The 13,588-nt window shown below is 36.1% G+C and overlaps 1 protein-coding gene and 1 non-coding gene across 2 annotated transcripts; both read left to right on the top strand.

Moving 5' to 3' along the window:
- Positions 1-5,336: 5,336 nt before the first annotated feature.
- Positions 5,337-5,417, top strand: TRNAL-AAG (transfer RNA leucine (anticodon AAG)). Its single transcript has one exon. It is a non-coding gene; the product is annotated as a tRNA-Leu (tRNA).
- Positions 5,418-8,007: 2,590 nt separating this feature from the next.
- On the top strand, positions 8,008-8,757 carry LOC103437533 (zinc finger protein SHOOT GRAVITROPISM 5-like). Its single transcript, XM_008376014.4, has one exon. It carries the CDS (start codon positions 8,071-8,073, stop codon positions 8,581-8,583), a length of 513 nt encoding a protein of 170 aa, XP_008374236.3. The 5' UTR covers positions 8,008-8,070; the 3' UTR covers positions 8,584-8,757.
- Positions 8,758-13,588: the final 4,831 nt, after the last annotated feature.

Here is a 13,588-nt window from a genome sequence, read left to right as displayed (position 1 = left end):
CTTTTTTCTTCGTTTTGATTTCTAAGTTTGTTATGTCTACTAAAATATATGAAGGGGTATTAGTTTATTTTTAAACTTTCTCATGTTAAGACTTAAGGAATCAGAAAATTGTTAATTTTTCTTAAAATCCGTAATCAAATATCTAAATATTAGAAATCGGTCAACTAGCGCCCTAGTTAATACACTTTCTTTTGCTTACTTTTCCTATTTTTAAGTTCTCTCATTCCTTCCTTATTCTATTTCTATTAAGTAAACGTATTACCAACCATTCTCTTAAAAAGGTTGTTTGATAATCATTTTGTTTTCATTTTTTCAGTTATGATTTTCAGTTTAGTATTTTTTTAATTGAAATTTGTTTAGTTTTCAAAAAAATGAAAACTTAAAAACCAAAAAGTGGAATTCAAGGCCAAAATTTGAAACTATTTTGATTAGTTTTTTAAAAAATGTGGAAACAAAAACCTAAAAAACTAAAAAGAAATGATTATCTCCTTATTTTCTCACGCACCTTATATTACTTTATCATCCATAATTTTTGTTATGAACTACTGATTTTCAGACATCTTTTACTGGCCAACCCTTGCAATAATACAATGGATCAAATGTCAAGGTGTTCAAAATGATTTAACAAAATTAACCACTCTTACCAGGAATCATAATTTTATTTTCAGCTTAATTGACAAGATTAAGCTTTTGTTTTTTCAATTTCGTTTTCATCGTAGGCCAGCCAACCACAGAGGGATTTAGGATCCCACTTTCTACATTACTTTCCGTCCATGTACCATCTAAACTTGTAAGCATGTGCGATAATACCACTTAAACTTTCAATTTTTATTTTTTTATCACCTGTGCTATCTTAACGGTTGGAATCTACCACCTACATTATTTTTCGTCCATTTTGCCGTTAATTGTAAGGGACAATTAAAAACCCTTATTCCCTTCTATATCCTCCTAAAACCAACATAAATGGTGTTTCGATATATGATTTCATATATTCCAAATCCAAACTTTTCGGGCAGAAATATTGAAATTGGAAGATGAAAAGTCACTCCCATAAGAAGATCACAATGGATTGTTAGCAGACCAGAGTGCAGAATTGAATATAAACATTGTACCTACAAGTGATTCATGATTCAAAGAGACAACCAAAAAATAGATGCGTACAGAAGCGAGGCGAAAAGGTGTTACCGCGAGGCATGAAGATCCGTTTACCGGTTTATTGTAACGAGCGACGCAAATGATGGATCAGGGTTCATATAAAATCAGATTCAAAATCCAGGGCTCCTAAAACTTGACTGAAATTTGGTTCGTGTACGGTTGATGTTTCCTGACCTGCAATTTGAGACGCAACAACACAGATATCAGTTGAGTTTTTGGCTCCTGTGTTATGTAAAAAGGATTTGCAGGTTCACCCAATTGGATAACACTTTGGAGGTTCACGCAAGCAATCTCATATAGACCTGTAAACGGGTCGGATTTATTGGGTTTGGGTCGGGTTGAACCCGACCCGTTAAGTTAACGGGTCATCCGAACCCGATCCGTTAAGCTAACGGGTCACCCGTTTCACCCGTTAACACCCGTTAACAATTATTTTTATTTTTATTTTTTGCATAAAGTTTATTTTTTGTTATTAAGATTTTACTAAAATTACTAAAATATCCTCAACTAACGGGTGTTAACAGGTCCTAACGGGTCTAACGGGTTGACCCAAAGTGATCCGTTATTTAACGGGTTGTTAACAGGTTCACCCGTTAATGACCCGACCCGTTAAGCATCCACCCAAATACAAATATTCAGTGTTAGGTCGGGTCGGGTTAATGGGTTGGGTCCAAAATGCCAGGCCTAATCTCATAGACGCATTAGCAATATTAAGGCCAAATTAGCCAAACTGTTAGGGACCGCTCATCGAAACAAGGAAACACGAAGCTCAACGATAGTAGTTTGTGGGAAGCAATGTAGGCGACATCTGGACTGTTTAACCTCTTTTCCACAAAATATACAACTTGGGCGACTCCTGACTGCAAATAAGAAGAAATTGGCAGGAGAAAGAAACTGTTAGACACTGGCAACGTACCAGATTGGACGTGCAAAATGCAGTTTAAGTTATGCTCATTACTAGAGTTTTGGCGGGTTGGGAGGGACTACGAAGGGAGGGGAAGGCAGGAGGTGGGAAGAACATAAGCATGGTAGTTTCAAATTCGTATACCGTATATTACAAGCACAAAAAGAAGCATAGGAAAAACCTGAATGATTATCTTGGCACACTCATTGCACGGGAACATGGTCACATAAAGCCTCTGCAAAGAAATAGAGAATAAGCATTCACAGTACTTTCAGTCACAGCGGGCAACAAAACAAAAGAACCACGAAAGAGAAAAGAAGTGAATTTAGTCTACCATCATTTAAACTTAAGCACATTTTACTAGTTTATACCGAAACATATCCACGTAAAAGTTCCTCAGGGATGATCATTTCGTCAAGTTGGTCGATGACAACATTTCAGTTCAGCAGATGGGGATGATATATTCATAGTAAATGGGAACGGGGAAGTGTAATTAGAAGTAACCTGTCCAGCAGCAGAAGCATGATTTGTGTTTAGCTTGGAAGTCGAATGAAGTAACACTCTCATTGCTAAATCTCAAAACATTTAATTCCTGCTCATTTATTCACAAATTCATCAGCATGCATACAAAAAAAAAAGAAAAAAAAGAGAGCAGATAACAATGACCTGCCTGTTAGGGTCTTTGGATCTTTCAGCTGATAAAAATGCAATTGCCATTAAATAATCATCCCATGACAAATATCCGCAATCAAAACAAAAAAAAATACAATTAAATTTTAAAAACCCAAAAATAATACGACTGAAAATTAACCATTTTCGTAACATTTTGCCACTAATTAGTCATACATTTGTTACTTCAAAACTTGGAATTTTCGCGCTTTGAAGGGTCAAAACGGCTCAGAGAAGAGCGTTTCCTGAAACGACGCCGTTTTTGGATAAATCGAGTTTGGAGGACTGCCTCTTAGGGTTTGAAAAGAAGAAGCGGCAAGTGAGCACCGAGGCCAGGGCACCGAAAACGGCTGCCGTGGAGACCAGAGCGAGCTCGCCGCAGTTCATCGAGTTGGAAAGGGCGAAACTTCGGCGGCACTGTCACTTTCCCGAGAAGAATTCCAGCTTCGAGCTATGGTGGTAGAAGAAATAGCGGGAAAATTAGGTAGAGAAATGGGTTTGTTTAGAGATATGTAGCCCAATCCAATAGTCTTTGTTTAGGTGGGCTAAGCCCATATAGAATCTTTGTGCAATAATCTTAAACTCGTGGAGTAATATATAAGCCCAATCCAATAGTCTTTCTCTAGGTGGGGCCCAAATTTATTTTCAAAATTCTTATATTAAGGGACACAATTTTCTAGCTTGAAGAAGTAGCAACTGATGCTGTAAATATACAATGCTAAATTTTTACATAGCTAATTAGGTTGCTACCTCTGTTTGAGATGTATTTTTCTTACGGGACATAACAAATCTAACTTTGTTACCTAAATACTACCTCTCCTAGAGATGCTTTAAGCGCATACGTTCATAATTTCCAAAAGTGACATGGAGCAAATCTTTTTGTCCTCGATTTTTTTTTTCAACGACTCCTTAAACAATGGCACATCTTGTGATGTTTAAAAACGCAATGGAATGGTTTTCAACTTTCATGACGTTTTTTCAGGCATCACTATAAGTGGTTTTCGTAGTAGTGGATGTTCGTTTGCGATGGCCATTTCCCGAAGATCGTTAGAATGCATTCTGAGTATAATACTTTAGGTATGATCTCAATGTTGTTTGGGCAAACTCTTAAAATTAATGGAGAAGATGAAATTCAAAATTGGGTATGGTTCATTTTATTTATGGAGAGGATGAAATTCAAGATAGTACAATACTCAAACAGTGTAAGATTCGAACTTAAGATATCAAATATAGGGACAAAAATAGAATATTCTAGCTCAAACTAGTTATGTACGTGCATACAATAGATTATCAAACCGGTAATTTAAGCATATTAAAAAATAAATATTCTTAATCAATTTAAAGTACAAGTCTCTGGCCGTCATTGTTGTTACTACTCAATAGTCATAAGGTGTAGGTCCTCCAAATTTACGGAAATTTTGAAGGGGGCACTCCCACTGTCCCACACTTGACTTACCATATGATTGTCCTCCTAGACATTATCTTCCTAGGAGTTCTTTAGGGTTGATATACTTGATAGAGGTGTAGGGATTGGGGTGGGGTGGGGGACCCAAAAGAAGAAAAATTGATGAAGGTCTTAGTTGGAGGGCATGATAAATTAATCATTGTCCTAAAGTTTGAGTGACCTCCATCACTACCCCAAATGAGGTGGGTTAATTTGGGCAGATACATGATACCTATAGATTAGGGGCACATACCCTTAGAAAAGCCTTCCCCAATTCCCAAACTTCCACATGCACCTTGCCCACCCCAAAACCTACCACTTTCCCTTTTAAATAAAGAGTAATGATAGAGAGACTAAATTTATAGATTAAATTTTGTAAACTAAATGACATGAAAGTTGATGATTGAATTATTACTTAAATATTGATAAATGTGCTCATATCCTATTGGTGACACATTATTTAGTTTGCAAATTTAGTCTCTCTAACATTACTCTTAAATAAAACTTTCCACTTGATTTTTATGGTGGCATCTTAGTGACAAATGGATACCAACAACCTAAGTTATTGGTGGGACTTGTCATGTCCGTGATGATTTCACTTGCATTTCAATCACATGTTGATACACATATAATTAGTTTTTAGTTTTTAATTTTCAATCAGCAATTATTGTTCACGAGATTTCAATTTGGTACCTCATTGAACAAAATAAAAATTGAAGCGTGGCAAGATCAAATCCTTGTGTGCAATAAAATGGTTGATTAAACTGAATTTATTAGTTTCAATGAACTTTGAACACACTATAGACGTATCGTCATCTATGTTGTGTAAACGTCGTCACTTTTTTTTATTCATTATAAGAGGCTGTTTTTTAACTTTTGATCCTCCCTTTGAAAAATGAAAATAAAAAAGCTTTTGATCTTTCATTTCTATACTTGAAATGCATGTTTTTCAAGAGATTTTTCAATATGTCTGGAACACAGGGCGGAACACCACATGTCATTATGCAATTGGAAGAAAGTTTTCTTTTTTAAGTGTCCTTCCAATTATATAATGATATGTGGTGTTCTGGCTCGTATTTTGGGCACAGTGAAAAATCTCGTACTGCAATGATGTGCAAGTGGTATATCTGTCATATAGGTATCATTCACATCTAACAGCACCAAGTTGATATGGCCGAGTTGGTCTAAGGCGCCAGATTAAGGTTCTGGTCCGAAAGGGCGTGGGTTCAAATCCCACTGTCAACATTCCTTTTTGCCTTTTTTTCCTCTTGTTTTGCAGCATTCCTTTTTCTACTGCATCATGTCACATATTTATTTATACGAAATGTGATCTAAAATTATTATGATTCATGATCTTTAAGAGTTCATTAAAATATGAATGTTTAATTTAATTTAAATTCTAAACTTTTCATCTTTGAATAATATGCGAGTTTCACATTTAAATTCGTAATTTGAAACTAAATAATAAAAAAATCAAGTTTATATGGTTAATTGATCACACAACCGATCATTCCTTTCCCGACTCATAGCTTTTGTCTTTCTAAGTAAGTAAATATGTCATAAGAAGCAAAATATGAATTTAAACATCATGGAATCTAGGCAAATAAACTTCACGGTTGAATCCCACATGTTTACTGCAATAACTATAATTTTTTATCTCCATGCGTATTAAGACATGAGTATTGAAATTATTCCAATTTCATGTTTCATGTGTTAGTGCATATTAAATTTAAAAAATAATTTGAGTTTTCACATTTAAATTCGTAATGCAATACTTGAAAAATCATGAATCAAATCACCTATGATTAGTTGATAGCATGCTCATTCATTTTTTCTTCTTTTTAATTCACAATTTATGTCGTTTCAAATAAATAAACATGCCGAACTCAAAAATCGTATCAGCCGACAATGTAAAAGAATTTGATGCGCACAACATTCCTCTTTTATTAAACATGAAATTTTGTTTGATGAATTGATGATACTCTACCTAACGTTTTGTTATTAATGTGTTATCAACGCTACCATCCGCAGCTTATAAAGTACATACGTCAAATCCAATGAAGTACTAAACTAAAGCAAAGTTGTGCGTTTGACTGCATACCCACCATTTTTTCGGTGAACCCCCAATCACACAATGTTACAATAAGAGCGGTCTGTTAGGGGGGACCCGGTGATCCAACGGCTCAAGTGGCAGGATCAGAGACCCAATCATGGTCCTCATCTCACAGTTCACACTTTGAGGGTGAGCCCATCCCCACGTGCCAATCTGCCCGAAGCGTGAGATGCCGAGATAGAAAGTGGGTCGCTTTTTTAGAACAAGAGGGCCGACAACCTTGGGCCTACCAATAAAGCTTATAAATCCACGTCCAAAAAACAAATTAAAAAAAATTGTAAGGAAACAAAAGCCCATCCCAAAACCGAAACGCACGTGCGACTGTAATTATTACACGCCCTTTCCTCCTCGTCTCTTTTTCGGATCCTTGTATCTAGGGACAACGAATTCAGAAATTCAAACCATTCATTTTAAATTGCGTTGTTCTTATTAATGTATTTTGCATGCTCACCGCGCACGAACTAAGAGTCCAAGTCTCTCTTTCCCTCTCTTTAGTAGTTCGAATCTCTAAATTCTCAGACTTCCAAACACATAAATTCAAAAAGGATATCGATTACTTATCTCTCCCAAAAAGAAAAGTCAAAGAGATTAAATATTAAGAATAAAGGGGAAAAAAGTTAAAACCACTCCATATAAGTCCACATGAACACATGAAAAAGGCAAATCATACCCCAATTACGTGATCCGTTATTTTTTCATAGGGTTTGGCTCTTCTATAACGGACATTGGGGTTCACGTTGTTCAAATCTTTCTAAAATTGTGTAAATTCACCAATATACCCTTCTACTTAAGAATAGGACATTTAAAACTCATGTGGAGTAATGTTTGTTTACTAGATATTTTTGTTTTGGTAAATTGGGGGTCAAAAGACCGAAGAACAACAATTACTATTGACAAAACGGGTTTGAGGAAACCCAACCGCATCCTCAAAGGTCAATGTATCCACCAGAGGAGGAGGCGCATAAAATACATGAAGACCAATGTCAAACTCATGGCTTAATTATGTCATCAGCCACTCTATCATTTTTACGATTAACATGTGAAAGTGGAGAAATTTTTAGTTGTGACCGGAGCACGGATAGTACACCACGTGGTTTTATGTAAGTGGTGGAAAATTTTAATTTTAAAGTTATTAACCTTTTAACACACATAACCCACAATTTATATAAGGACACGTGATGTACCACCTCGTGTGACGGTTACACTGAAAAATCTCTCATGAAAGTGAGCTAATCCAAATCCTCTGCAATAACTCCCAGCAAGCAGTAATGAGATGAGTTTGACAAATAGATGGATTGACCAGTAAACATTTCTTGGATATATGTAAGACTGCTTGACCATAAAACATTTATCAAACTGTTATAAATGTTATATAACATGTGAGACAGTTTGACAAGAGAAAATTTCTCAAATTATATGTTAAATATCCTTGCTATCTATCTTCATCACCCATTATGCCTTTTTTGATTGATTAATCTCCTTGACTTCTCCTTTAAATAATTAATTTTGAAATAATATAACATGTGAGACTGTGAGACTGTTTGACAATAAATAGACGACGACTCTCTTAATTAGTATTTTTGACTTTCTAGATTGCCTTTATGAGTTCCATTATCCCTTTGAATAATCCACAAATTAACATTAAACATGGGCATGATGGTAATTTGGGCATGCTTGAGTTGCGTGTATATATAGGGCACACAACTTTTGGAATATCACACAAGCTATTTTGCATTAGTCATATCTGTACTCAAAACCATTCATTTGCTTCTTTTTTTATCTCCAATGGAAGGAGATGATCAAAAGGAGTTGCAGCTCCTCCCTTCTCCTCACTTGATGACATCTCGGCCGTCGGGTTCTTCGATAAGATATCATCGATCAAACTCAGCAGTGCAGGAAGGGCCTAATAATTCCCAGCTTGACCTACAATTATCAATCAGTGTAAGGCCAGCCAAACCTTCTTCCTCGGATCATTACGTCTTTTCAAATCCAAACACTTCCGAGTTTGATGCCTTGAATCCCAAGGCAGCCGGCCGCGTGGAGTCTTTGAAATGGCAGGCGGCGGAGCAAATCAGACTGGCGGCAATGGAGAAGGCCTACGCGGAGCGAGTGAGGGAGCTGACGAGGAGAGAGATGGAGTTGGCTCAGTCGGAGTTTGCACGTGCCCGGCACATGTGGGAGAGAGCGAGAGAGGAAGTGGAGAAGGCTGAGAGAATGAAGGAGAAGGCAATGCTTCAGATGGACTCTACGTGCATGGAGATCACTTGCCAGTCGTGCCGGCAAAGGTTTAGGCCGTAAAAAAGAAAGGGTCCGTTTGGTTCGCGGATTCGAGACGAGAGAAGAGGATTTTTGTGTATTTCTTTCCTGATTGAGTATTGGATTTTGTGGAATGTTTCTTTGGAGAAAACAGAAATTGATGGATACAATAAAAGTGTAACATGATGAGATTTGAACTATGTTCATTTTTTGTGATTAAGGTGTTATGTTTAATTTGTAAAATTTAGAGTTGAACCAGCCTATGCATGTGTGTTCTAAATGTTTAATTTGTATTCCAACTGGATAAGGTTGAAGGAAAATTTTCTTTTGATACGAGGACTAATCCTCACCTCTTACTTCGCATACTTGAGCGACCCTGAATATAGTATACACCAAAGATGAAAGAATGCAAAACTCTGTTTACACAAACCAAACTGGGTCAAGCTTGAAGCGCAAATTTGTTTTTGTACTAGGACAAATTCTCCCATTCTAGTTTGCACCCTCAAGTAACTCTGAAGATGTACACAGAAGAGAAAATATGGCAAAACTTTGATCACACAAACCTAATTGGAAGAAGTTTAATTAAAGCCCCATTTTATATGCTGCATAATTCTATCTGAACAATTTATGAATTAATTGACTGGGGAACTTGATTGAAAAATGTTTAATTATCTGGAGGCTTCAAGTTAATTTCAGAAAAAATACAGCATATATATTAATATGAAATAATTTGGAATCTGGACCCCAAAATTATGCTTCTATGAATGCCAAGGAACATAAACAAAACCATGACTTTTTAGGCTTCCATATCGAGCATGTGGACTTGGAGCAGACTGCAAACAAATTGACTCAGTTCGTCAACCATTCTCTTAATTAAAGAGAATAATTATAATTAGGATTTTAATTAAGCTAATTGCATTTGACTGACTGAACCATCATACAAAAGATTGGCCAAGATTGCATGGAATTCAGAGCAAAGAAAAAGTATCCTCTTTTATCAGTTTCTGTGCCTTTGCAGGCATGGACTTCGCAGTATCTGGACATATACAACAAATTAGCATGTTGGACTTGGGTAGAAATTAGAATTAGTATGACACAAATTATAAAAACTATTTTTTAACTTAACTATGATTTCGTTATGCCAGAAAACGATATGTTAAGCTATATTCTTAAGTTGATTTGGGTGCAATAAGGAGGTCACATAACCCGAGGATATTCTTAAATTGCAAGCAAAACCACAAAACTAACAACCTTAGTTTGAATATTGTACATCTCTTCCTAAATGTTTGAAGAGATTTTTAAGTTCGAATCCCTCTCCACTGATTGAAAAATGTAGTCATAACAAAACCCTAATTCCCAGATTTTTTTATTTTACATAGATTAGAAAATGTATATTGAAATTTGAAACCCAAGAGAAGTGAAGACAGGGAAAGATCGATCGGGCTAGGGTATAGTCAAATCTGACGTAAAAAGGGTCAAGTTTCAGAACTTGATGTCGATGTAGAAAGGCAAATGGCAAATGAATCGGAACAAAAAGGGGCAAGTAATTCAGCGGCAACAAGACATTATTGCTGTACATCCCTTGGATTCAACCTCTTAAACTTTTGTTCATGAAACCAAACACCCACTACCCATGTCTCCGATCCAACACAAAAAGGAAAACATTTCTTGGGATAGGATCATGACTCTACTAAAAAAGTTTTCAATCACAGCACTCAACAGCACTAGTGACCGAACATTCATCGATGTCTTATACGTAATGAGTCATTTTTCCTTAACTGCAAATCATTGTCTGGCTGACACTACAAAAACATCTCATTAAAACCTCGAAAGTAAACGTTTTGCCAACATATTGATTTTTGAATGTCTTATTACATGTAAGGAGACAAGTATTTTCTCGAGCTAGCTAGCTTCGTTTGTCAGTAGCTTCTACACATAGTCAAATACAATTAATCAGGGAAGGATATACATGGTTGCCTACAATAATGCAATGACTTTGATTCTGGATGAGTTCATGAGAGCAAGTGCTAGACATAGTTTAGTGGGCACAAAGGATCACAAATTCTCAAAAACTAGGTGCTTCTGAAAAGTGCAAGAAGGCATGGGAAGGAAAACAAAGGGTAATCAAAGATTTGGCTAATTATTTCAAGACAGATACTTTATTTGATTTTCGAATCCCGGTATAAAAAGAAAGACACACTGCCTTAATTAACTGTACGTCATCCTCTTTTTTCACTTTTTGGGTTTACTGCTTAGCTCCCCAACTGTCCTAACATTAAACTTACAAAGATAGAAATACCCACCACCCTTCCCTTGTTCACTGTTTGTCCTTTGAAAAAGATGATTCCCTAAAACAATCTTTTGGTCTGCAGATTTGAGCATGGCCTAGTGGTTTCATTATCATGGCTGCCTTTTATTTTAAGTGATTTTCCTTTGCATGTTTCTATATTTACTCCTGTGAAAAGGATCAAAATCTTCACCAATGAGCAAAAGAAAGATACTATTTTAAACAATTGAATGTACTTGTCCTATAGGAACCCAACAGTTGTTATCATGAGATGCCCTCTGCTCAAAAGTTGGAAACCAATGATGGAAGTTCATGGCTCTTGAGAGCATAAAATATTGAACTCGATATTCTGTGTTCAATGAAAGAAGTTGAGTTGAGGTTTTTTCTCAAGGTCAAGTGCCAAGGAGGGGAGTAAACCAACTTTTATAAGCCTTTATGAGGTTTCTTAACTTTCTGATGTTGGAACAATTCTTCACGTCCTCATACATTGATTTCACATGTAGGTAAACTTGCTATGATACTAAGAAGAAATTGAAGTTCCACTTCAAAACTGATTGTCATGCAATTAGGAAAGTAGATCAATGTCTATAAGCCCTTGCAAGGTTTGTCAACCTTTACGATGTTGAAAAGTCTCCAAATCCTCAAATTCAACTCCTCTCTTTCTCAATACCGTTTGTACCAAAAAAAAATATATATATAATTATAAAAAGTGCCTACTACTGGAGCCTAATTGATTTAAGGTTGTGTGGGAGCAAAGGTCTCTGAGCTTACCACATGTTAGTTTTCGTCATTCAATTCTCATATTAGTTTTTCCCGTCCTCCAACTTAACTCTGCGTTACATGAGCGATCATTTCATCAAATCTGTCTTCTTTTCTATCAAATTTAATTGTATAGTGGTCTTTTCAAATCTGTCTCTCAACTTAACAGAAAAGTTGAAAGAGTTAACCAAAAAGACTACTAGTGCAACAAATGACATAATTCGAGAATGAGATAAACTATTAGTAGAGTTTAGGGTCGAAATAAAACTCGTGGTATATAATATATCATAGACCTTTCCTAAATTTAGCCTTGATTTAATGTATGATGTAATAGTAAACTTTGATCATATATATACAGGCAGTACACTGACATATGACCACCCACATTATGGGTGATGCCTTGTCTTTGAATTTCTTATCTGCAGAAATACCAAATACTACCAAAATACGAGGGCCGTCCATCAATTCTTTCAGAAAACTGGAAGAGCAAAGGGACAAAAGATGTAGGGCATCTGCTTGTTGAACCATCAAACTAGGCCATCATGACATAACCTTAACATTTGTCTTTTCATATTGTCCACTTACGATGCCATTTGATGCTCTTATTTCTGTAGAGATTTATACATTTAACCATACATATAACTCTACATTTTACTTACTCTAACGATCTTTATTACATTAGGGTTATACTGTTGTACCATCCACACGCGCGACGACTATTGATTAATATTTACCTATTGGTGCGTGGACGACTGATATATTAGTATGAGTCATGACTCGAGAGCGTTAGACGATCATGAAAATTAATTAATGTTCACGTATTGGTGCATGGACGACTGATTTACTAGTACACGTCACAACTCGATAACGTTAGACAATTATTGATTAATGTTCTCGTATTGGTGTGTGAATGGTTGATATACTAGTACGAGTCACGACTCAAGGGCGTTAGATTATTATTAATTAATGTTCATGTTAATGAGTGGACGGGTGATATGCTAGTATGAGTCACGACTCGAGAGCATTACACAATTATTAATTAATGTTCACGTATTGGTGTGTGGACGACTGATATACTAGTATGAGTCACGACCCAAGACCGTTAGACATATCAAGTGAGACGTTATTGGTAGGACAAAGAAATCTTTTTCCAATATCTCGTAGATGAGCAAAGGGGGAACCACATAACCCACAGATATCACAACCAAATAGACAACACATTCATACGTTTGATACTTTTTTTTGTACAAGTTCTACAGAGCATTCAAGTATTATTGTGGAGCATATAATTGACTGTTCATATGCTGTGCAGCATAACTGAATCTAAATGGAATTCAGAACCAACCATTGTCCATGTGGCACAGAATAATGGTGTAGATATTATCATAGAACCAACTTTTGGAGTTTTGAAAAGTAGTCGAATTCTTGACATGTTAAAGAAGTCTGTATTTTCATTTTCAACATTTTAATCACTTGAAAGGAGTTTGAGCACTGCTCAGACGTCTCAAGAGGAGTTCGAGCACTGCTCAGGAGTCTCAAGAGAAGTCTGACCAATGCTTAAGCTCCCACGAGTAGTAGTGCCTATGTTTTTACAATAACTGAGACTGAGAGTTGGCAAAAGATTTGGCAAGATGTGGGAGACATGATAGGGTGGAGTTCATAGTCACATGCATTCATTTGTTCATAGATTTGATCTGGGAATGTTAAATTTCCATAAAATAATGAGACTTTTGTACATATGTTTTAACAAGTAACAAAATAGAGATAGACATTAGGTATTATTGTTGTGCAGTCAAGTCAACTCAAGTCTATCATCTTCCATGAACCAAATGGAGAAAAAAGAGCAGGTCACTTTTGAAGATGGGAAAGTTCAGATGATCATGGATTCATGGTGGGACTCAAATTGTTGCAGTCATGCATGTGGAAATGTGATTCACACTCCATTGCATTACTGGATTGTACTGTTATCTTGATGTTTCAGTTGTGTGAAAGTTTGTTTTT

This window comes from Malus domestica, chromosome 06 (assembly GCF_042453785.1).
Source record: "Malus domestica chromosome 06, GDT2T_hap1".
In the NCBI taxonomy this organism is placed as follows: Eukaryota; Viridiplantae; Streptophyta; class Magnoliopsida; order Rosales; family Rosaceae; genus Malus; species Malus domestica.
This window is presented reverse-complemented; position numbering and strand designations above follow the sequence as displayed.

What these genes read in the sequence shown, in the direction of transcription:
- LOC103437533 (XM_008376014.4), top strand. Translation starts at nt 8,071, where the DNA reads ATGGAAGGAGATGATCAAAAGGAGTTGCAGCTCCTCCCTTCTCCTCAC.